We start from the raw sequence: 26,764 nt of genomic DNA on the forward strand, positions 1-26,764 counted from the left end.
CAAACTGAGTGTAATACTAATATACTTCTTTTAACTGATGTCAACCATCAATGAATGTATGATCTGTCTTCTAACACTTGTGAATGGGAATGTCACATGATGTATACTATCAAAAACTTTAAGTTTCTGACCCAATTGATCTAAAAATATTTTCAATATTCACATTTCATCAATAAAATTAATTTACTCTCCACAAAACAATCATACACGTCACAGACATGAATTAAACAACTGGGACACAAACTCTGTAAAATGGCTGCCTGCTATCAAGCAAAGATTATATTTTACATGCATGATTCACGAAACTGCTGCCTTATAAAAGAAGAGCGATAAAAACAGCTAATAAGCTGTCTATTACAGACAAAATGGCAGTGGACCGGCAAGTGACTAACATGTACGAACTGCTCAACACTAACTGTAGTAGGTATGAAACCCTACATCTACAAAATCTAAAAAAATCAGCCTTACTTCCAGCAGTGTTATTCTCCAGGAGCTGGCATGAGGCTCTCAAAAGGTTTTACCTCCCGAGGAGGTCCTTGGGCATCAGGTTGTGCAGGCACAAGAACTTCATATGATTTGTTTGCAACTGCAGCAGCTGCTGCTGCGGCGGCTGCAGCAGCAGCTGCCGCTGCTGCTGCTGATGTGGAAGGCTGGGTTTGGGTTTGCTGCTGCTGATGTTGCTGCTGCTGGTGCTGCTGCTGCTGGTGTTGATGCTGCTGTTGCTGTTGTTGATGCTGTTGCTGCTGATGTTGTTGTTGTTGCTGCTGCTGATGTTGCTGCTGCTGCTGTTGTTGTTGCCTTTGCTGCTGCTGTTGTTGCTGTTGCTGTGGATCCATATGCTGACGGGAGTGTAGAGCTAGATGATTTTTTTGATAGAATGCTTTGCCACATTTCTCACATATATGCCGCTTAATGTCACAGGATCCACCACTATGGCGACGATTATGTTGTGCTAGGCCATGCTTTTGAGTGAAGCACTTACCACAGTCAGGGCAAACGTGAGGTTTAGGTTTTGGATAGCCATGACCAGCCACAGCTGGTGGTGTATGTGTGTGAGGAACAGGTGAAGCTTTGCTGACAGGAGGATGTGGAGGTGGTGGAGGGGGGAGAGGTTGTGGACATAGGAAATGAGCTGGCTGCTGCTGCAGAGCTGATGCCAAGCCGCAGAGATCTGCCACCACATTACGGTCTCCTGCGTGCAGTCGGTAGTGGAGTGCGAGGCCCTCCCGGCTCGAGAAGCAGTTCCCACATTCTCTGCAGATATCAGGCCAAAGAACTTCAGTAATTATAAATCTCAAAATTATTTGAAACATTTAAGTTTATTCATTTATAATAAAGGGAAATGAAATGTAAATGAATAAACATTTTAAACACTAATATAACAAAGGGTAAGGACTTATCAAGCTGAACTTTGCTATAATAGAGAAAAAGTCTGGAAGCGTTATGTGAGTGCCATATTATTTTTTTTTACTCTCACAATTACCAAGTATAGAAGTTTAACTTTAATATCACTTTCAGTTTGTAAGCTAGATTTATCAGGGGTCAGACACCCTAACAACGTGGCAAAACCACATATTAGAAAAAACCGGCAAGTTGCCTAGCAGAGGCACACATCTGAAAACATGCCCAATGCAGAATTTGTTTAAATGGCACTTGCAACTGCACTATGAACTTTTATTTCTCACACTAGACATGTTGGGCAACAAAATCCATTTTCAACCCTGTCCTAGAGTAATGAAAACGCAATACCAGCACAAGCAAGATAAAAGAAAGTAAACAGGTACAAATAACAGCACCAGTGCCAAAAACATTATATAAAATAAAACAACGGAAAATCCAAGATGGAATTATGACAATATCATGAGACAGATAGTTGCTTCTCACTATATAATGGAGATGTTGAGTCGCAGATAGCCACAACAAAATCACTTGTCAAACAAAGCTTTCAGCCAAACACGCCTTCATCACAATAGACAAAACACACACACACACACACACACAAATGCAACTCACACACATATGACCACAGTCTCTGACTGCCAAGGCCAGGCTCTGAGACTGGCAGCCATGGAGTGTGGTCGTGTGTGTGTGTGTGTGTATGTGGTCCTCATACCTTTACTTTATAACATTGTTTTCTGCCACACGTTTTATTTGTAATTGTGTAATCCTATTATCAAGCTTATTTTCACATTGTGTTTTAATTTATCTTTGATGGAACAACTGGTGAAAAATTATGTTGGTCTGAAATATGTACATGAAATAAATGTTTAAGTGCAGCCACAGTTGTTTAGCAGTGGTGTCACTTAAACTATTTCTATTCACTACAAGGGATGCATGCTAAAGTAACTAATGGAAACTATAAGAAAGCCAAGGATTGTGAAACAAGGGTGCAAAACATAGTACTGCTTGTATACATTACTGGCGATTAACATTTGAGCACCAGGAAGGATAGAAAACAACAAAATTTTACTAGCAGAAAGCATATGTTATTTAATTTTTAGGTAATTTGGTGCCATCAGCATGTGAAATTTAATACTTGGTGCTGCCACCTCTGGTACCGACAATGTCTCTTAACTCAGCTGGGCATCAAGTCGAACTGAGTTTGGTTGACAGATACAGGTACAGTTATTCCACATTGCTTTGACTCTATGCCAAAGTTAATAAATCCTCATGGCAGGTGATAGGTGGTGCTGCTCCTGTGTGTAGTTTGTCACTGGGTCCACCACTGGTAGCACAATTCCCTCTGCTTCCACATAAGGGAAAGCCCCATCAATGGTCACCGTGCTGACAGTCTGCGGAGCTCCAATTGTACTACCTCAGTGGATACTTGTGTTTCAGCAAACAAGTCCATTTCCTGATTTAAAGGATATGACGCTGTACTTTCTTAAACTGCTGAGCAAACAATAAATCTGTCATGTCAGGTGCTAATCACATAGGGATACTGACATCTTGCATGGAAATCATTATTGCCCTCGGGACTCATTGATTCCATGTTCACGTGACAGTTGTGGTTCCGGTCAATGAAGAAGTATATCACAGTCCCAATAGCACATAATCCTGCTGTTGTGATGATAAGACCTTTTACCTTCTTATGTGAGGCACAGCACAATCTTATCACAAACAAACAACATACAAATGTGATGCCTGAATAAGAAAATCCTTATATACAAATTTTAGATGACCTTATTCCTATCTACTTTGTGCAGCTGTGATGAAATCCTTATCTGAAAATGCTTTTCAGAGACTGCTACTAGTCACAGCTTTTTGTTGACTTACTTAAAACATCAACCAAAACGGCCTTGCTGTGCTGGTACTGCGAATGGCTGAAAGCAAGGGGAAACTACAGCCATAATTTTTCCCGAGGCATGCAGCTTTACTGTATGGTTAAATGATGATGGCGACCTCTTGGGTAAAATATTCCGGAGGTAAAATAGTCCCCCATTCAGATCTCCAGGTGGGGACTACTCAAGAGGACGTCATTATCAGGAGAAAGAAAACTAGCATTCTACAGATCGGAGTGTGGAATGTCAGATCTCTTAATCGGGTAGGTAGGTTAGAAAATTTAAAAAGAGAAATGGATAGGTTAAAGTTAGATATAGCGGGAATTAGTGACGTTCAGTGGAAGGAGGAACAAGACTCTTGATCAGGTTAATACAGGATTATAAATACAAAATCAAATAGGGATAATGCAGGAGTAGGTTTAATAATGAATAGAAAAATAGGCGTGCAGGTGAGCTACTACAAACAGCATAGTGAACACATTATTGTGGCCAAGATAGACATGAAGCCTACGCCTATTACAGTAGTACAAGTTTATATGCAAACTAGCTCTGCAGATGAAATGATGAAATGTATGATGAGATAAAAGAAATTATTCAGGTAGTGAAGGGAGACAAAAATTTAATAGTCATAGGTGACTGGAATTCAAGAGTAGGAAAAGGGAGAGAAGGAAACGTAGTAGGTGAATATGGATTGGGGGTAAAAAATGAAAGGGGAAGCCACCTGGTAGAATTTTGCACAGATCACAACATAATCATAGTTAACACTTGGTTTAAGAATCATGAAAGAAGACTGTATACATGTAAGAAGCCTGGAGATAGGTTTCAGATAGATTATATAATGGTAAGACAGAGATTTAGGAACCAGGTTTTAAACTGTAAGACATTTCCAGGGGCAGATGTAGACACTGACCACAGTCTATTGGTTATGACCTGTAGATTAAAACTGAAGAAACTGCAAAAAGGTGGGAATTTAAGGAGATGGGACCTGGATAAACTGAAAGAACCAGAGGTTGTACAGAGTCTCAGGGAGAGCATAAGGGAACAATTGACAGGAATGGGGGAAAGAAATACAGTAGAAGAAGAATTGGTAGCTTTGAGGGATGAAGCAGTGAAGGCAGCAGAGGATCAAGTAGGTAAAAAGACGAGGGCTAGTAGAAATCCTTGGGTAACAGAAGAAATATTGAATTTAATTGATGAAAGGATAAAATATAAAAATGCAGTAAATGAAGCAGGCAAAAAGGAATACAAACATCTCAAAAATGAGATCGACAGGAAGTGCAAAATGGCTAAGCAGGGATGGCTAGAGGACAAATGTAAGGATGTAGAGGCTTATCTCACTAGGGGTAAGATAGATACTGTCTACAGGAAAATTAAAGAGACCTTTGGAGAAGAGAGAACCACTTGTATGAATATCAAGAGCTCAGATGAAAACCCAGTTCTAAGCAAAGAAGGGAATGCAGAAAGGTGGAAGGGGTATATAGAGGGTATATACAGGGGCGATGTACTTAAGGACAAAATTATAGAAATGGAAGAGGATGTAGATGAAGAAGAAATGGGAGATAAGATACTGCGTGAAGAGTTTGACAGAGCACTGAAAGACCTGAGTCGAAACATGGTCCCGGGAGTAGACAACATTCCTTTAGAACTACTGATGGCCTTGGGAGAGCCAGTCCTGACACAACTCTACCATCTGGTGAGCAAGATGTATGAGACAGGCGTAATACCATCAGACTTCAAGAAGAGTATAATAACTCCAATCCCAAAGAAAGCAGGTGTTGACAGATGTGAAAATTACCGAACTATCAGTTTAATAAGTCACAGCTGCAAAATACTAACAAGAATTTTTTACAGACGAATGGAAAAAGTGGTAGAAGCCGACCTCGAGGAAGATCAGTTTGGATTCCGTAGAAATATTGGAACACGAGAGGCAATACTGACATTACAACTTATCTTAGAAGAAAGATTAAGGAAAGGCAAATCTACGTTTCTAGCATTTGTAGACTTAGAGAAAGCTTTTGACAATGTTGACTGGAATATTCTCTTTCAAATTCTAAAGGTGGCAGGGATAAAATACAGGGAGCGAAAGGCTATTTACAATTTTTACAGAAACCAGTTGAGGGGCATGAAAGGGAAGCAGTGGTTGGGAAGGGAGTGAGACAATGTTGTAGCCTCTCCCCGATGTTATTCAATCTGTATATTGAGCAAGCAGTAAAGGAAATAAAAGAAAAATTTGGAGTAGGTATTTGTGGTGTCACCGCCAGACACCACACTTGCTAGGTGGTAGCTTTAAATCGGCCGCGGTCCATTAGTACATGTCGGACCCGCGTGTCGCCACTTTCAGTGATAGCAGACCGAGCGCCACCACATGGCAGATCTAGAGAGACGTACTAGCACTCGCCCCAGTTGTACGGACGACGTAGCTAGCGATGCACACTGACGAAGCCTCGCTCATTTGCAGAGCAGATAGTTAGAATAGCCTTCAGCTAAGTCAATGGCTACGACCTAGCAAGGTGCCATTAGCAGTATATTGTCTGAAACTACAGAGTCTCACTTGTATCATCAAGAATGCTGTATACAATGATGGATTAAAGTTAAGTATTCCAGAAGCTACATACTTTTCTTTATAGCATTCATTACGTATCCTGTTTCAGAACTCACGCCATCCTGCGTGAGTTTAAAGCGTGTGCCTTTCGGCTTCCTCGCATTGTGTCTAGGCTGTCTTGCCTAGACACAACAGCATTAAAATCCATGGAGAAGAAATAAAAACTTTGAAGTTCGCTGATGACATTGTAATTCTGTCAGAGACAGCAAAGGACGTGTAAGAGCAGTTGAACGGAATGGACAGTGTCTTGAAAGGAGGATATAAGATGAACATCAACAAAAGCAAAACGAGGATAATGGAATGTAGTCGAATTAAGTCGGGTGATGCTGAAGGAATTAACTTAGGAAATGAGACACTTAAAGTGGTAAAGGAGTTTTGCTATTTGGGGAGCAAAATAACTGATGATGGGCGAAGTAGAGAGGATATAAAATGTAGACTGGCAATGGCAAGGAAAGCGTTTCTGAAGAAGAGAAATTTGTTAACATCGAGTATTGATTTAAGTGTCAGGAACTCTTTTCTGAAAGTATTTGTATGGAGTGTAGCCATGTATGGAAGTGAAACATGGACGATAAATAGTTCGGACAAGAAGAGAATAGAAGCTTTCGAAATGTGGTGCTACAGACGAATGCTGAAGATTAGCTGGGTAGATCACATAACTAATGAGGAGGTATTGAACAGAATTGGGGAGAAGAGGAGGTATTGAACAGAATTGGGGAGAAGAGGAGTTCGTGGCACAACTTGACAAGAAGAAGGGACCGGTTGGTAGGACATGTTCTGAGGCATCAAGGGATGACAAATTTAGCATTGGAGGGTTAAAATCATAGAGGGAGACCAAGAGATGAATACACTAAACAGATTCAGAAGGATGTAGGTTGCAGTAGTTAGTGGGAGATGAAGAAGCTTGCACAGGATAGGGTTGTGTGGAGAGCTGCATCATACCAGTCTCAGGATGGAAGACCACAACAATAACAACTTAAAGTATTTAATATAGTAACACATTTTGAAGTCCAACCCTAATCTTCAGATTGCAGTGGTAATATGAAAAACATTTAACAAAAGTACACATAAATACTGAACTTGTTCTTTACAGTTTCGGCATGTGCTGTGGTCATCCTCAGAGAAAGCGAAGAAAAAACTAATATATGACTGTAGTATCTGTTCCCGAAAGAACAGTTACCGTAGATGACCACGCAGCTTTGCTAGAAATGAAATGATAATTAAATGGACATCCTAGCTGCAAACAGGCATTGATGTACTTCATCAATGCCTGTTAGCAGCTAGGGTGTCCATTTAATTATCATTTCAAAAACTAATATGATCATTTGTTGGTTTGCTGTCCACATAATCCTTTTTTCTAAATAATCACTCACTTTGTTTATATAAAATAGCTGTCTTGTGGTGCATTAAGCTGTATCAATTGTTATATATTAATAACTTTCATAAACAGTGGTTAACAAGATCCAAGAAGCCACAGCAATAACTGAACACACCACAACAAGACAGCCATTTCATACAAACAAAGTGAGTGATCATTTAAATGGAAAAAGAAGAAGAAGATTATGTGAACAGCAGACCAATAAATAATCGTATTAGGTTTTCCTATTCTTTCTCTGCAGGATGCCTGCAGCACATGCCAACAACTTGAATATCGATATGTAATTTTGTTTAACTTTTTTGTATTGACACCGCAGCCTGAAGATGAGGTTTGTACCTTGAAATATGCTGCTAGTTCCTACATTACAAAAGTAAGTCAACAAAAATTACTGACTGACAGTGGTCTCTGGTAAATCTTTCAAAATTTTTGAAAGAGTTATGGTTAATTAATAGCCAACATGGCTTTAAACTGAAATTTTAATCATTTGCATAACCACACACATAGGACACATCATGCAAATTTGATGTTTGTTGTGCACCACCTTCATGGTGAGCAACTGTAATATCCAGCAGTGTATACATCACTTTGCTAGTAAATAACTTGTCTTTGTTCTTAATTCATTAGCTCTATTTTAGCTCAGATTCCAAGGAATGACTGTGTATGAGGTACAGCCTCCTCCTGTCTACAAAGTTAGCATAACTAATTCACAAAACTTTCATGGAGGTACCACAATGCAGTGAAAGAGCAAAAACTACTGATATATGATAAATTCTGTTGACTATTTTTTCCAGTCTGCCCCTTCAACACCGTGTTGTGAAAGATCCATGATTTTATAACACTATGAATTATGGTGGACGACTACTCACCACATAGAGGAGGTGATGAGCAGTGTGCTGGCACATTTAAAAGAAGACTGTTGGATAGCCTGTTGGACAACGTCCTTCATCAGATGAAAGACACAATACACATTTTCATATACATCTGACACACACACATATGGTTACCTGTCATCTTCAGGGTGCTGAGGTCCCATTCAACAACTGGAAGTGACAATGGCCATCTGTGTGTGTGTGTGTTATGCATACATGAAAATGTGTCTGTGTGTGTGTGTGTGTGTTTGTTTCTTCAGCTGATGAACGGCTAAATCTGTTAGCTTATACAACAACCTACTTTTAAATGTGCTTGTACGCTGCTGAAAGCATCTTGAATGTGGTGAGCAGCATACTATTCATATGTAGTGATATATTCTGCACAAATCATGATGAGATGTGTACAAGCTGATATTTTGCAGAATGTATATAAACAAAAAGCCCAAGTGGTGTGCCTAATAATGCAGTCATCCGGGGGAACATTTCAAGAGTTGCAGTATAGAATGTGACCATTAAACACATGAAATTACTTTATTTTTAACATAGAGTTATTTATATCAGTCAGTTCAAATAATACCATGTTTCATGTCTATTTTTTTCACTTTATTATTTTTTGTTTCTTAACATTCAGTCATTTTCACATGAACCTTCTCCAGCAGTGTGGAGAAATGCAACACAAAAAGTAAATGTAAAGAATATTTCCAGAAGTAAACTGAATACTGTGGGTAAAAGGAAGTCATAGAAACAATGTTCACGTCTTCATGATAAAGGGCAGTCGTTCTTACAGACATAATTTTTCCATCACTTTGTCTCAACTTTTGTGAGGCAGTCTCACTTTTTAGTGACTTTGAATGAAGGTGGGTTGAATTTTGGAATTTTTTTCACACTGTTTGTAAACTCTTTACAGAATTCATATGCCAAGTTATTTCGAGTTTCTGATAGATCAGTTTCATCAGTTGTTGAAAGAAAGGAATTTCAACACTGTCCATAGGACAGAGTTACAAAATTCATAGTTGTGCCCATATTAACTGAATTTTTGTTGAAAGTAACACATCATCACAGAGTCTGAAAAGACCTGGCAGGGCACATCTTTATATATCTATGCAGTCTGATGATGACCCAAGGAATATTTCCCAAAACTCTCAAAAATACAGTAGAAATAAATTTATCAAATAGGAGATAATTAGGTTAAGTTCAAATCATTCCAGTTTTTATGACTTTTCAGTGTGCCTGTTTTTTCTACTATGATCTTGTCAAAATACTCAAGAGTAGATGACAAAACTTTAATTTGTAATCTATATTATAGTATCAATGGCATCTCATTTTCAGGGCCTGAGTTTCCTCACCATAATGGAATACAGAAAAGCACATTAACACAGGCTATGACAAAGGAGCAGGGAAAATTTAGGGTACAGTCAAATAAAATATCGCATCTCACCTGGTTTCCTACCTGGTCTGCTACTGCTTTTGACCCATATAAACATCTTCCAGAGTCATTAAAACACATTTCAGATGCTATGATGTTTTTTAAAAACAAATGTGCAGTAGCAGTATACTAGTTACAAGCCCAAAACTCAATCATATCACACACAGTATAACTATAGTTTAACCTGCTTATGACTAACTGTTTACAGCACTTTCTATCTTAGTCTTAGACAAATACATATTATGTAATACCAAACAAATAACAATGACTCACAGATCTTGGAATAAACATGACTGGGTACTTACTAGGAACCTTGAAGTGCAAAATTAGTTGGCCCCCTTACAGACTAAAAAATCGACACATTGATCAACTGATAAAAAAACTCAAGCTTATCCAACTTTACAGAAAATGTCCCTCACTTTGTTGGATATAAGATAAAAATTTTAGCCCATTGCAAAATTGTAGTACCGTGTGGTTATAATTAAAGTGCAGCCCCTCACAGAGGTCCATTGTGGGCTGTAATGATCATACGGTAGTAAAACTCAGTAGATGTTCTAATGCATTAATGTGGAACTGATAAATGTTGGAAAAAATGGGTTCCTATTTTGGCCACTAGGTGCAAATCTGGCACTCTGAATGTAAGGAGGACATATAGAAATGTCTCCATATGTAATAGATTAGGAACGGGACATGGGCAGAAAAGGTCAAACAATTGAAAAGGCATAATCTACATTTATTATCAACCACCACTTATACAATTTGTTCAATATGAGCAGCGGGGATGTTGCCAAGAAGCTGTACATTGTCAGATTTTCACCAGTTGGCCAAAACTGGATCAAAGTTTTTTTCCCAGCATAAATCAGTTCTGTATTGACACATTGGCAAATATACCAGGTTTCGTTGCCATATGATAATTACAGCCTACACTGGACCTGCAATTTAATTATAACCACCTGGTATCTTTCATACCACTTACAATGAATTTCTTTCAGGAGATAATTCTAAGACTTTGAAGTTTTTATACATGCCTGTTAATAACTTATTCTGTAACATTATATGTGGCCTTTAATGAAAGCATCTCAAATGCACTGTGAGAAAGACACTCGCCTTATTTGTTCATGAGACCCAGAAAATATTAGATACAGGCTCCCAGCTAGATTCTATTTTTCTTGACTTCCGGAAGGCGTTCGATACAGTTCCCCACTGTCGCCTGATAAGCAAAGTAAGAGCCTACGGAATATCAGACCAGCTGTGTGGCTGGATTGAAGAGTTTTTAGCAAACAGAGCACAGCATGTTGTTATCAATGGAGAGACGTCTACAGACGTTAAAGTAACCTCTGGCGTGCCACAGGGGAGTGTTATGGGACCATTGCTTTTCACAATATATATAAATGACTTAGTAGATAGTGTCGGAAGTTCCATGCGGCTTTTCGCGGATGATGCTGTAGTATACAGAGAAGTTGCAGCATTAGAAAATTGTAGCGAAATGCAGGAAGATCTGCAGCGGATAGGCACTTGGTGCAGGGAGTGGCAACTGACCCTTAACATAGACAAATGTAATGTATTGCGAATACATAGAAAGAAGGATCCTTTATTGTATGATTATATGATAGCGGAACAAACACTGGTAGCAGTTACATCTGTAAAATATCTGGGAGTATGCGTGCGGAACGATTTGAAGTGGAATGATCATATAAAATTAATTGTTGGTAAGGCGGGTACCAGGTTGAGATTCATTGGGAGAGTGCTTAGAAAATGTAGTCCATCAACAAAGGAGGTGGCTTACAAAACACTCGTTCGACCTATACTTGAGTATTGCTCATCAGTGTGGGATCCGTACCAGGTCGGGTTGACGGAGGAGATAGAGAAGATCCAAAGAAGAGCGGCGCGTTTCGTCACCGGGTTATTTGGTAACCGTGATAGCGTTACGGAGATGTTTAATAAACTCAAGTGGCAGACTCTGCAAGAGAGGCGCTCTGCATCGCGGTGTAGCTTGCTCGCCAGGTTTTGAGAGGGTGCGTTTCTGGATGAGGTATCGAATATATTGCTTCCCCCTACTTATACCTCCCGAGGAGATCACGAATGTAAAATTAGAGAGATTAGAGCGCGCACGGAGGCTTTCAGACAGTCGTTCTTCCCGCGAACCATACGCGACTGGAACAGGAAAGGGAGGTAATGACAGTGGCACGTAAAGTGCCCTCCGCCACACACCGTTGGGTGGCTTGCGGAGTGCCAATGTAGATGTACTTGATGAAAAGTATCTGTACAGTTATTAAAGGATGTCAATATGGGGTGTGTCCATCATTTGCCTTTATGACAGCTTGAGATCTACTGTGGATATGTTCAATGAAGTATGTGGAGGAATGCCTGTGGAGGAATGACATACCATTCTTCCTCAACAGTCAAAATACAGATGTTGGATGCTGGTGCCTGAAGCAAAGTCGACTGTTTTAACTCAGCTCAAAGGTGATCCATTGGGTTCAGGATGAGACTGTGGGCAGGCCAATCAATGTCAGGAATGTTATTGTCCACAAGCCACTGCCACAGATACTTTATGGTCTATTGTCATACTGATACAATCAATCACTGCCTCGGAAATTTTTCTCTGTTGTATGCAGTACACTATGCTATAAATTGTGTTCATATCCTTCCACATTCAGTATTTTGTTAAGAGGAATAAGGAGACTACACCTTAACCACAAAAAACACCTTCACACTTAACACAATCACCTTTGTACTTCCCTGTTGATACTACAAATGACGGCAGGTAACATTCTCCAGGAATTCATTAAATCCAATCCCACCCTCATCAGGTTGTCACTGGGTATATAGTGATTCATCATCCCAAATCACTTGTTTTCAGTCACCCACTGTCCAGTGGTGTCACTCTTTACACCACCTACAGCATCACTTAGCATCCTACCCACAGTCACTGTGGTAGTTGGTCATCTGGCAGAACTTTGGAACTCAAGAATGGTTTGTTCTGCTGATTTCATGTGATTTTTTACAACTACCCTCTACAATGCTTTTTGGTTCCTGTCTGTCAGTACATGAGCTCTGCCTAGTCTTGGTTTAGCCGTGGTTGCTCCTTCACATTTCCATGTCACAATCGCATTGCCAACAGTTGTCTTGTGGGGCTTTAGTAGGGTTGAAATGTTCCTGATAGATTTGTTACTCGGATGACATTCAATGGTTAGTCTGTGTTTGCTGTCTCTGAGCTGTCCTGACTGACCCATTCTGCTGTATCTGCTCCTCTACTGACAACATAACACTCCCATCTCCCTTTATATACCACTCCCACCTCCCTTTATACTGGTATGTTCACCTTTCGTGACATCTGGTGGCCAATTCTGCATTATATAAGGGTATCCAGATACTTTTGATCAGATAGTGTATGACCAAAATATGACATATAAAAAATAATTTCCATTTGGTCTGCTGTTGTTGTTGTGGTCTTCTGTCCAAAGACTGGTTTGATGCAGTTCTCCATGCTACTCTATCCTGCACAAGCTTCTTCATCTCTGAGTAACTACTGCAACCTACATCATCCTGAATCTGTTTAGTGTATTCATCTCTTGGTCTCCCTCCATGATTTTTATCCTCCACACTTCCCTCCAACACTAAACTGGTGATTCCTTGATGCCTCAGAATGTGTCCTACCAACTAATCCCTTCTTCTAGTCAAGCTGTGCCACAAATACCTCTTCTCCTCAATTCTATCCAGTACCTCTTCATTAGTTACGTGATCTACCCATCTAATCTTCAGTATTCTTCTGTAGCATCACATTTGAAAGCTTCTATTCTCTTCTTGTATACACTGTTTATCGTCCATGTTTCACTTCCATACATGGCTACATTCCAAACAAATACTTTCAGAAAAGACTTCCTGACATTTGAATCTAAACTTGATGTTAACAAATTTCCCTTCTTCAGAAATGGTTTCCTTGCCATTGCCAGTCTACATTTTATATCCTCCCTTCTTCAACCATCATCAGTTATCTTGCTACCCAAATAGTAAAACGCATCTACTACTTTAAGCGTCTCATTTCCTAATCGAATTCCCTCAGCATCAGCTGATTTAATTCAATTGCATTCCATTATCCTCATTTTGCTTTTGTTGATGTTCATTTTGTATACTCCTTTCAAGACACTGTCCATTTCATTCAACTATTCTTCCGAGCCCTTTGCTGTCATCAGCAAACCTCTATGTTTTTATTTCTTCCCCCTTGATTTTTTTTCCTAAGGCATTTTTTTTCTTTTGTTTCCTTTACTACTTGCTCAAAGATTGAATAACATTGGGGATAGGCTACAGGCCTGTCTCACTTCCTTCTCAATCACTGCTTCCTTTTCAGGGCCCTCTACTCTTATAACTGCCATCTAATTTCTGTACAAATGCGGAGCTAGTTGGCATATAAATTTGTACTACTGTAGTAGGCATAGGCTTCATGTCTATCTTGGCTATACTATGCATTTCGTAGTAGCTTATAAGCATTCCTCTTTTTGTATTTATTATTAAAGCTACTCCTGCGTTACCCATATTTTGTTTTGCAATAATAAACCTGTATTCACTTGACCAGAAGTCCTGTTCCTCATGCCACTGAACTTCACTCATTACCACTACATCTAACTTCAACCTGTCCATTTCCCTTTTTAAATTTTCTAACCTACCTCCCCAATTAAGGGATCTGAGTATTCCATGCTCTGGTCCACATTACGCCAATTTTGTTTCTCCTGATAATGCCGTTGTCCTGAGTAGTCCCTGCATGGAGATACAAATGGGGGATTATTTTAACTCTGGAATATTTTACCCAATATGAAGCCTTCATCATTTAAGCATACAGTGATGCTGCATGCTCTTGGGAAGATTGTAGCTGTAGTTTCCCTTTGTTTTCATCCATTCGCAGTACCAGCATAGCGATGATGTTTTGGTTGATGTTACAAGGTCAGTTGAATCAGTCATCCAGACAGTTGACCCTGCAATTACTGAAAAGGCTGCTGCCACTCTTCAGGAACCACACATCTGTCTGGACTCTCAACAGATACCCCTCCATTGTGGTTGAACCTATGGTACAGCTATCTCATCACTGAGGTATGCAAGCCTCCCCACTAATGGCAAGGTCCATGGTTCAATTTGTCTGTGTGCTTCTGAATACACCAAATGCAACCACAACCTTGGTATCATTTTACTTTATTTAATCAGATAATCAGTTTCATCATTACACCCATCAACAGATCTACAAGAAGAAAATAAAAATAAGGGTAGTCCAGAAATTGTGAAACATGAGCATGAACCTTTTACGGATACACTGAAACACGTAACCTTCCTATCTTACAAGGCAGTAACACATAGGCACGAACCAATAATAATATACAATAGACTCAGTTAACAACCACACATCCTATGAACGTATACATACAATATCAGTTAATGATTAAGTGTCTTCTGGGTCAAATGTTTTATAAAGAACTATGCTTATTTTTTCAACTGTATGTAATAGGTTTTTCCTTGTATTTCACAAATTCGGTAATACCTTTATTTTTATTTTCCTCTTACAAATGTGATGGTGACCATAAAGCCAAACCTGGTTATCTGCTTAAATAAAATGGGACCAGGACTAGGAGTTCTACTATTTATTTAGATATAAATGTCACCAGTCTCCTCTAAAGGTCAAAGGGATCTCATTTCATACATGCGTCTCTGTTTACTTGGGATAAGACGTTCTGTATTGTGAAGCTAACATTTTCAAAAGTTGCCCACAGTTGCTAAGGTAGTTTGCTATGAAGCTCCAAAATTGCAGTAACGAATTAAGAGCTTATCTCAGGGATCGCTTATTCAAATTATATGATTTTTGTATTTGGCAAAACCTCATCAACACTGTAAAGAACAGTGTACACTGTAACTAAGTATCTACTTCATGACATTAAACTGCATTCAAAAGGGACAGGGCTCAAATCTCCATTAAAATATAGTTTTCCTGTGGTTTCTAAGAATAACTTAAGGTATGTGTGTTCAATAAGATTAAATAACAAGGAAACACAGATCGATACAACAATACACCACTTGGTATGTTTATTGTCCTCTGCAAACAGTCTCCGCAATCATATCACAATCTTTCCAAAATGTCTACCACTTGCAGTAGACAGATGGAACAAATGAACAGTGTAATTTGCCATCGCATCTCGTACTGTCCCAATGGAAATAGAGTCAGATGTCACACAGATAGACGATTCAAGCTCGTTCTGTGTCATGGGATAATTCTGGTGCCATACAAAAAGAAGTCATAAGGAGTAAAGGCTGAGAGAACATGGAGGCCAACCATCTTTGTGCTGGTAAGTTTGGGATAATTCAGCTCCAATGATTATTCCCCAGGTATAAATCAAGAAACTGGATTCAGTATGGTGTGGGTTGGCCCCATCTTGAATGAGGCACTTGATGCCTGGTCAAACGTCCAACGTTTGCTGTGTGATGGAAAATTGTTCCAAATACAATGTAACTCTCACTAGTTAGCAATTCTTGCACAGAAAGAAGCACTAATGTCACTGTTGCATACAGCAGCCGTATGGTAACTTTGGGAGACTGCAATGATTTTGGTTCCAACAAATCAGGATTTTTAGAACCCCAAAAACCTTCAGTTTTATTTATTCATGAATCCACTAATGTGGAAATGTGTGTCACCTGTGAACAAGATTCAGTCAACATCAAAGCCTTCATTATCAATCGTTATGAGAATCTGCCCCCCATGAACCATGGACCTTGCCATTGGTGGGGAGGCTTGCGGGCCTCAGCGATACAGATAGCCGTACCGTAGGTACAACCACAACGGAGGGGTATCTGTTGAGAGGCCAGACAAACGTGTGGTTCCTGAAGAGGGGCAGCAGCCTTTTCAGTAGTTGCAGGGGCAACAATCTGGATGATTGACTGATCTGGCCTTGTAACAATAACCAAAACGGCTTTGCTGTGCTGGTACTGCGAACAGCTGAAAGCAAGGGGAAACTACAGCCGTAATTTTTCCCGAGGGCATGCAGCTTTACTGTATGATTAAATGATGATGGTGTCCTCCTGGGTAAAATATTCCGGAGGTAAAATATTCCCCCATTCGGATCTCCGGGCGGGGACTACTCAAGAGGATGTTGTTATCAGGAGAAAGAAAACTGGTGTTCTACGGATCAGAGCGTGGAATGTCAGATCCCTTAATCGGGCAGGTAGATTAGAAAATTTAAAAAGGGAAATGGATAGGTTAAAGTTAGATATAGTGGGAATTAGTGAAGTTCGGTGGCAGGAGGAACAAGACTTCTGGTCAGGTGACTACAGGGGTATAAACACAAAATCAAATAGGGGTAATGCAGGAGTAGGTTTAATAATGAATAGGAAAATAAGAGTGCGGGTAAGCTACTACAAACAGCACAGCGAACGCATTGTTGTGGCCAAGATAGATACGAAGCCCACACCTACTACAGTAGTACAAGTTTATATGCAAACTAGCTCTGCAGATGATGAAGAAATTGAAGAAATGTATGATGAAATAAAAGAAATTATTCAGATAATGAAGGGAGACGAAAATTTAATAGTCATGGGTGACTGGAATTCGAGTGTAGGAAAAGGGAGAGAAGGAAACATAGTAGGTGAATATGGATTAGGGCTAAGAAATGAAAGAGGAAGCCACCTGGTAGAATTTTGCACAGAGCACAACATAATCATAGCTAACACTTGGTTTAAGAATCATGAAAGAAGGTTGTATACATGGAAGAACCCTGGAGATACTAAAAGGTATCAGATAGATTATATAATGGTAAGACAGAGATTTAGGAACCAGGTTTTAAATTGTAAGACATTTCCAGGAGCAGATGTGGACTCTGACCACAGTCTATTGGTTATGACCTGTAGATTAAAACTGAAGAAACTGCAAAAAGGTGGGAATTTAAGGAGATGGGACCTGGATAAACTGAAAGAACCTGAGGTTGTACAGAGTTTCAGGGAGAGCATAAGGGAACAATTGACCAGAATGGGGGGAAGAAATACAGTAGCAGAAGAATGGGTAGCTTTGAGAGATGAAGTAGTGAAGGCAGAAGAGGATCAAGTAGGTAAAAAGACGAGGGCTAGTAGAAATCCTTGGGTAACAGAAGAAATATTGAATTTAATTGATGAAAGGAGAAAATATAAAAATGCAGTAAATGAAGCAGGCAAAAAGGAATAACAATCAGTTTGATAAGCCACAGCTGCAAAATACCAACACAAATTCCTTACAGACGAATGGAAAAACTAGTAGAAGCCGACCTCGGGGAAGATCAGTTTGGATTCTGTAGAAACACTGGAACACGTGACAATACTGACCTTATGACTTATCTTAGAAGAAAGATTAAGGAAAGGCAAACCTATGTTTCTAGCATTTGTAGACTTAGAGAAAGATTTTGACAATGTTGACTGGAATACTCTCTTCCAAATTCTAAAGGTGGCAGGGGTAAAATACAGGAAGCGAAAGGCTATTTACAATTTGTACAGAAACCAGATGGCAGTTATAAGAGTCAAGGGACATGAAAGGGAAGCAGTGATTGGGAAGGGAGTAAGACAGGGTTGTAGCCTCTCCCCGATGTTATTCAATCTGTATATTGAGCAAGCAGTAAAGGAAACAAAAGAAAAATTTGGAGTAGGTATTAAAATCCATGGAGAAGAAATAAAAACTTTGAGGTTCGCCGATGACATTGTAATTCTGTCAGAGACAGCAAAGGACTTGGAAGAGCAGTTGAATGGAATGGACAGTGTCTTGAAAGGAGGATATAAGATGAACTTCAACAAAAGAAAAACGAGGAAAATGGAATGTAGTCGAATTAAGTCGGGTGATGCTGAGGGAATTACATTAGGAAATGAGACACTTAAAGTAGTAAAGGAGTTTTGCTATTTGGGGAGCAAAATAACTGATGATGGTCGAAATAGAGAGGATATAAAATGTAGACTGGCAATGGCAGGGAAAGCGTCTGAAGAAGAGAAATTTGTTAACATCGAGTATAAATTTAAGTGTCAGGAAGTCGTTTCTGAAAGTATTTGTATGGAGTGTAGCCATGTATGGAAGTGAAACATGGACGATAAATAATTTGGACAAGAAGAGAATAGAAACTTTCGAAATGTGGTGCTACAGAAGAATGCTGAAGATTAGATGGGTAGATCACATAACTAATGAGGAAGTATTGAATAGGATTAGGGAGAAGAGAAGTTTGTGGCACAACTTGACCAGAAGAAGGGATCGGTTGGTAGGACATGTTCTGAGGCATCAAGGGATCACCAATTTAGTATTGGAGGGCAGCGTGGAGGGTAAAAATCGTAGAGGGGGACCAAGAGATGAATACACTAAGCAGATTCAGAAGGATGTAGGTTGCAGTAGGTACTGGGAGATGAAGAAGCTTGCACAGGATAGAGTAGCATGGAGAGCTGCATGAAACCAGTCTCAGGACTGAAGACCACAACAACAACAACAACAACATGAGAATCTGGTTCACAAAGTCAAGCCTTTGACACACAGCTGGTACAGGTATGATCTGGTGACTGAATGGAAACATGCGTAGACATCTCTCAGTATTGTAATAAATAATGATAAGAGAATTGTCAGTTTGAGTAGAAATTGTTTTAGCAATATGTGAAGTTACTGATTTAGGAAATTATTTTTATTACATACTTAGGCTGAGTAAATATTTTATTTCCTTGAGCTCCCTGGTCCCAGAAGATACTTCCACAAACCAAAAGAGAATGGAATTAAGCAAAATAAGCTAATACCCTAGTGTTTAGGCCTACACAATGAGGGATATTTCTACAGACCAAAAGGGAGTGGAAGTACACAAAATAAGCTAATATTCTAGTCTTTAGGTCAACATAATGAGGGATATTTCTAAGCGCTTAGCAAGTCAAAATCATATTCTTGATTACTTTTTTATAGGTTTTGATTCAAGTTTTGTTCATTATCTAGCTAAAACCCAGGGCACACACACACAGTATTTCACTTAATGTATGATCATTAATGCCTATTTCTGGAACTGGCAGGTAAATTCAGTTTGTTTTAAATTGCATAATATGAGTCTTTGTGTAATTAATTCTATAACTGTTCCTGTAAACCATTTGCAGCGATGTTTAGGTACCATTTCGGCTTTACCTGGTCCTTCATTAGCAATCATTACAGTTTCTCAACAGTTCTTTAAAGTCACTGAAATGTCACTCTTATAGGTAAGGAACAAGAGTGGCCTGAATATCTGACTACATATTTATCATTCCCCCATTCTGAGTTTAGCTTCAGTATTGCTGCGCTATTTGTTAACTGACACTTTCCTTCCTGTTATGAATATAAGACCCTATGCATGCAAGAGGGATACATTAAAGCCACAAAATTTTAGTTTCCTACAAAATCAAATGCCTTGGCAAGTCACATGACGTACCATGAGAATAGTTCTTGTTGTTTAGCTCTTCCAGTAATTCATTTATAGTTTCATGTATCAATAGTGGGCAATGAAAACCTCGTAACTCTATCTGTTTGTGAAAACTTGTAATTCCAGTAACCAGTAACTCTATAATTAGAGATCTGTATGTGCTTGGGTTTCTCTTTTATGTCAATAACTAGGCTTCTACTATGCAGTTACACACGTAGCAACTTTCTGTATCACTTTATATTATTTTTAAGAAACCATTTTTGCTTCACCTGTAAAATTTAACAAATGGAATTATGAGGTTTTCATTGCCTACCACTAATGTGGATGTCTCTAAGAATTCTTTGTGACATATTACGAGGCAAGCAGCTGGTTACGCTGTACAAAACGAGTCAGTATTCCACTGTAGGACATGTATTCCAAAAGTTTAGAGCAGGCTGCTTGGGGATAAATGGGTCTGTAGTAAGAGATGGTTTGTCTGCCCCTTTTTATAGACGGAAGTCACTATTAGTAAGCTATGAGAGGCATACCATAAGTAAAATAACACTTCTTTTCTTAAATCAGGTTGGTTTTATTCAGGTTTCAAATACACCATATTAACCCCCACTGTTTTTGCTACAAAACCCTATTTTTCAACATACTCCATTCAATGCGGCAACCTCACGCTACCTTACTGGGTGGGTCTGTATGCCCACATTGTACCACTCTACTGGTCGATGTTGGAGCCAATGCCTTGCTGCACCATTAACCTCCCTGTCATCCATGTACTGTTTCTCCTGGATTGCATCCTTCATTGGGCCAAACATATGGAAGTCAAAAAGTGTGAGAACTTCTGTTAGGCTGTGATGAACCTAGTGAGCTCACACCTTTGAGTACCCCAACTGGTGGACAAGTGTGTCAGCACTACCAAAAGAGATGTCCAGTTGTTCATCAAGGAGTTTGTTTGTGATCTGTTGACCACCTCAAATGAGTGTGTCTAGGGTTTGCAACACTGCAGGTGTCACAGCTGTGTGTAGCCAGCTGACATGTGGGAGATCAGACAGGTTTGTTTGACCTTGATGCAAAGATGACAGATGCCTTGCCCAATGACTCACTATACTTTTGTTCACTGCCGCATCTCCACAGACATTCTCCTAGCACTTAGATGCTCTGGTTTTCTGCCAAAAGAAACAAAGTGGCACGTCTCTGGTTGGAATGCATCTCCATTACAGACACAATTTTGAAGGCTATGTATAGCAGTGCGAACTATGAGAACAACATGAAGCTATAGGGCCTGAAGCAAGTGTATTCCGTGATGTCGCACCAAGAATTCTGCATTTTTGCAACCAAAACTGGCCAAGAAAAAAAATTTGTTGCATTACTTATTACATATACTCTATCAGAAGACATCGCTTCAGTCAAGAACTGATGCAAAAGATAGCTCAGTCAAGGTCTTATCAAATCAGTGAAGCATTTTATATCTGAAATAAAATAACTGTGGCACTGATTGCACTGGTGGGGTGCAGAGTTGCCACTGGACAGCCACTTTAGACAAGGCTCTGCATGTAGCTATAAGACAGGCAACACAGTGAGTACATGGAACTCAAAAGAGAACTAAGATTGGGCAGCATCCTGCTCCTACCACCAAGCTTATTTTAATTGAAATATAATACTATGCTAGAAATATTATTACTACCAGAGGAATTAGCATTTTCAACTTACCTTTTTTTATTTTATAGTGCTAGAAGTCAACCTAGATCTTTTATATTCTTTTGATACCTTTAGTAATAAATTTATCTATGACAAACTGGAAACATTAGGAAATAAGCAAAAAGTGTAGTTTAAATTACATATACAAAACAGAATACCGTGTTTGGAACTCACATTTTCTCATAAGATCAAATTCATATCAGATGTGAAGGAAAAGAAAATAGGGGTACGACAACGGATCATACTAGATTCCATGGTATTCCTCATTTACATAAATGGCATACAAAACTTTTTCTCCGTTTTATTAATGAATTCCCATTTCATTGTACATGTATTTCTAACTGTGTGCATTTCTGATTGGTAGGATTGACACAATCTTCGCGTTCATGACTGGAGAATTGTAACAATGAACAGTATAATATTACTGATTAAGTTCTTGAAGTGCATATGCTCACGCTTCAGTGCAAAGTCACTTAATACAAACCCTTATTAAAAAAAAGTTTTATGTAGACTACTTACATGACCTTGCCTCTACAAATGAAAGTGGGCATCGAAGATTTGGGGCCAATCTGGAGATTTTCAAACTTACTGTGACTATCATATTTGCAATACATGGAACTGCTGTAGGACCCTCCATGAAAAACGAGTAGGAAAAAAATTGAAATTCGAAGATATGTGAGCTACATTGGAATCCTCCTCCATAATTCACTGCCAGCGTAAACCACAAGCCCAGTAGAGGAAGGGAAATTACAGCAGAATTATAAACATTTCTATTTGATAATCATTTTTACAATTTAAACAAATATTTTGGCTCATAGCTGCACTCACTATTTGGGTGTGTTTTCACACAGACAGTATGCGTTTACAGATGAAAGCTTTTGCTCAGTGTGTATAGTTTCTCTCATTCCTTTCAGGTACAGGAATTCAGTGATGGGCTAAAGCACATTTGCAGAATTGGCAGCTCTTGCATTGTGTGCAGATAATGGCAATTCATGGACATTGGTCCAACTAGATATTATAATAGTATAAAGTAGCCAACGACAATCACTGATTCACACGATTTCTTTCAGTAGAAGATACAAATTGATTACATTTGTTTTTGATACGGAGAATGCCAGAACAACTTTTATTGATCTATTTATTACGAATTTCAAGCTTGTGTAATGATTTTCATATTACTTTGGTGACTGGAAAAACCAAGATGTGCTAATAGACTAACCTGTAACGTAGTCTGGCACCTTGGTTATTCATGAGTTGACGAAGCCAATGAATGTGAAAGCAAAAACCTGGTTGTGGTGACTTACCAATCTGTAGCTTACCCCAAAGTCTAGATTAGGATGGAATATGTGAATTTGATTGTCAGCTGGCGAAGACAACAAATCTCAACATGAAAATAAGCTTTCCATAATGAACTAATATTTAGCATAACCTAAAACATACATTCGTACTTCAATGTCTTCTTTCTGATATTGCCAAAAAATTCAATGATGTGATTAAATTTTAACCTCATACAACTAAATACCAGCAATTCATTTACATACCATAGAAAATTACACTCGAGAATTTCATTGGCTACCTACATCTCACTCACAGTGGTCCATAAAAGCACTTTTACTTGATGATGTGAGTCTCACAGAGGAATAATAGTGAAGTTTTAAGAATAAAAGGTTTAGGTTTTCCATCATCTGCCTGTATCAGTTAAAGCGAATGCGGTGATGCTTCTGCTCGAAAAGTCCCATTTTTATCCAATCCGAGCTTAACTTCTTTCCCGGCATGAACTTCTTTCCTGGCATATGTATGTGTAAATATTTCTGTAATGTAACTGTCGTGTCCTGCACTTTTGTGCAGAATTATTATAAGACAAATAAATAAATGAAACTAAACAAATAATGTAAAATTTTTATTTACTTTATTCTTCGAGTGTTTTATGCATAATAGGCTACGCATGTTTCGCTGTTTCTATTGGACAGGAGGCTTTCCCAATAGTCATTGTGAGTTAGTTTTAAGACTTTCTTACTCCTTGCCTGTAGAATTAGGTAAAGATTTCTCTTATTGGTGTAACATACCTAAATCTTATGTTAGCCATCCCTCAACACTGCTTGTTTAATTTTATCCATATTTGTTACAATGAAAACCCAGGACTCAAATTGCTCAAGGAATGTGTTTAACAAAGAATTAAATTGTTCATTAATGCACTCGAGTAATGTGTTTAACAAAGAATTAAATTGTTCATTAACCCTGTTTATGTATTATACATCTTTTCCCTTATGTTTTTCCCATTGGTTTACTTCAAACAGTGACCAAGACATCACTACACTTCTGTTATACTCATTTTTTTCTGATTTGATGTGAATGTAAGTTATTGGCATGTCTTACTGTTAACATCTTATCACCATGAATCAATAAGCTAGTTACTATCACTTTTAATTACACTCTGTAAGGCAAAATATACATACTGGTACCTTTCCAGTAAAAATTGTTTAATGGACGACCTTATATTTTCCATAGTTTATGTACAACATATGTACATAATACACATTAAAATACTTAAAAGATTTGTTCTTTATCTAATATTGATCTTCTGAACTTATCTTGAAGTTTTAGTTTTTTGTAACAAAGTGCGTAAAATGTGGCAAAGTATGTTGAAACTGATGCGAACATATACAACAAGCTATGGTACAGGTCAATCTGTTCCCCTGATCTTTATTTCATTTTCACATTCATAGGCTTTGGCACCTCACAACCAAACAAACAGCTGCCTATCAATCCTAGACCACAGGTTATGCTGTTCTCAATATCTATAACCAAGATTTTAGGTAGGGGGCAGAGGCACACTAGCCAGCTATCCCTTCCTCTAAGTTGATCCACACTGCCACTAAAACATACTTTTAACATGTGAAGTAGACATTTTAAGATATGAAGTCATTTTAAAGGAATTCAAAAGCCTTAAAACCAATGGTGCTTTCAGTTTCTCTCCGTTCCCTTTTCCCTGTTAAAAAGGAAACTATGTTGACAAAAATTAATTTTTGGTAAATAGCTGGGGAATAAATTTTATGCTGTTGCGTTGTGTGTAACACAGGAAGAGAATGACATTTAAAAAACACGAGTCCAGTAAACTCAGTGCTGCATTACTAAGACTGAATTCTGTTTCACATTTCTTAAGACTTAGCAAATTCAGATCAATATAATATTTTAGTATTCAATTTTGTATGGTGATACTTACCTGCACACAAATGGCTTGTCTCCCGTGTGTATTTTGGAATGCTCAACAAGCTCTGGTTTACGTGAAAATGCCTCCCCACAATGCTGGCAAACAAAGGGTCTGTCATCTCCAGTATGCAACCTTGTGTGTGCTAGAAGTGTTCTTTTCTGCAAGAATTCCTTCCCACAGACTTCACAAGAGTGAGGAACTCTCCCATGAAGCCGTCCATGATTCACCAATTCAAACTTGCGTGTGAATGTACTGCCACAGTCTGGACACACATAAGGATGCAAACCACCATGGAACCGGGAATGAATCACAAGATGATCCTTCTGAGAAAATGATTCACCACATTCATCACAAACAAACGGCCGTTCTCCAGAATGAAACTTTGAGTGTGTTACAAGATGTCTTTTCTGTGGAAATGTTCTTCCACATTCCTGGCATATGAATGGCCGGTCCCTGCTGTGCACACGAGCATGTGTAACTAGATGGTGCTTTAATGTAAATGACTTTTTACATTCCAAACATTTATATGGACGTTCACTGCTGTGTAGTAGTAGATGTGTGCTGAGACAGTGTTTATGGGCAAAACTTTTTCCACATTCAGGGCATACATGTGGGCGTTCACCAGTGTGAACCCTAGCATGTGTGACAAGGTGATGCTTGAGAAGAAATGATTTACCACATTCTGGACATGAGAACGGTCGTTCTTTATCCAACCTATATCTATGGCCACCACTTAAGTTATGGCCAGTAGTTATGGTTAATTTGCCATTGCTGTTGTTTGATGACTGTGTGTCATCAGTTGCTTCTCCCTCCAATGGTCTGCCTTTTATATGTGTAACACCGGTGGTATTGGTGTTACCTGCACTGACTGGTTGTTGTCCTATGTTAGCAGTATCTGGTCCTAGTAAGTTGGAAGTAACTGATGCTTTCTTCAGAAGGAATTCACCACACTCTTGGGCTGTTAGCTGAAGAGGACCACATGGTGTCATGAAGTGCTTGGCCCCAACATGCTTGTCAGCACCAAACATCAGGCTATTACCTGCACGAAATAAAGAATTTGTGCTGTCACAATTACACCCTTTTTCACACGCTATATTAAATATATCGTGTTTCTTTGCATTTAAATGTGACTGGTGTGTGCTGTTTTGTTGGAGGCACTCATTCATTAAAAACATAGTTGTGGACATAAAACTATTATTCATATTTCTGTTAGAGGTACTAGGTGCTCTATTACCATGTCTATTTAATGCATTATCCGCAAGTTCATTCGATTCATTAGTCGTTTGTACTTTGGTGGATACACCATTGGTAGCTGTAGCAATTCCATTCACACTGCACTGATTTGTAATGCCCCAGGAGTTGAAGGACACAGCGTTAAGTGCTGCTGCTGAATACATTGGACTGCCTGGAGCATTCTGCGACGAATCGCGAAATATTGTATCTTCCAGCTTGATTCTTTCCACTAAATGTTCAGGAACAATTTTCAAAGAATCAAAGTGCATAGGTGATGGGTGGGTTGCCCATCCCATAGGTATGTGGTGCCTGTAATGGAGTAAAGCGCAAGACTTTATTAGCGAAATCTAAAATTTTAATCCCGGATGCAAAATCTCGCTGATCAATAATAGAACTAAAAAGTTTCGGCTGGGATGTTTACGCGAATACAGATTACACTTCAGAGATATCTTTCACCTGGAGCTTCAGACACTTACCATTAATTTGACATAATCCGCGAATATTTATAAACTGCTAGTAACAACGCACAACAGAAAAAGGTAATTGACATTTAAACAAGAGAATTTGAAAGAAACTAACAAATTTCTGTCAGACTGCCATTTTAACCAAACACACGCACACATTGCCAACATAACGGAGTACAGTATAAAATGTCCCTAACTTAATCTATGA

At 38.9% G+C, this 26,764-nt stretch overlaps 1 protein-coding gene across 1 annotated transcript; it reads right to left on the reverse strand.

Annotated features, from left to right (window-relative positions):
• Window positions 1-683: 683 nt before the first annotated feature.
• On the reverse strand, window positions 684-26,705 carry LOC124802092 (gastrula zinc finger protein XlCGF57.1-like; the record flags this gene model as incomplete). Its single annotated transcript, XM_047263122.1, has 4 exons — window positions 26,569-26,705; window positions 26,094-26,401; window positions 24,872-25,898; window positions 684-1,254 (listed from the first exon to the last, which is right to left on the reverse strand). Coding segments are annotated over exons 2-4 (1,893 nt in total), but the record flags the coding sequence as incomplete, so codon positions are not given.
• Between the last annotated feature and the right edge of the window lie 59 nt (window positions 26,706-26,764).

The sequence above is a fragment of the Schistocerca piceifrons genome, chromosome 1 (assembly GCF_021461385.2).
Source record: "Schistocerca piceifrons isolate TAMUIC-IGC-003096 chromosome 1, iqSchPice1.1, whole genome shotgun sequence".
NCBI lineage: Eukaryota > Metazoa > Arthropoda > Insecta > Orthoptera > Acrididae > Schistocerca > Schistocerca piceifrons.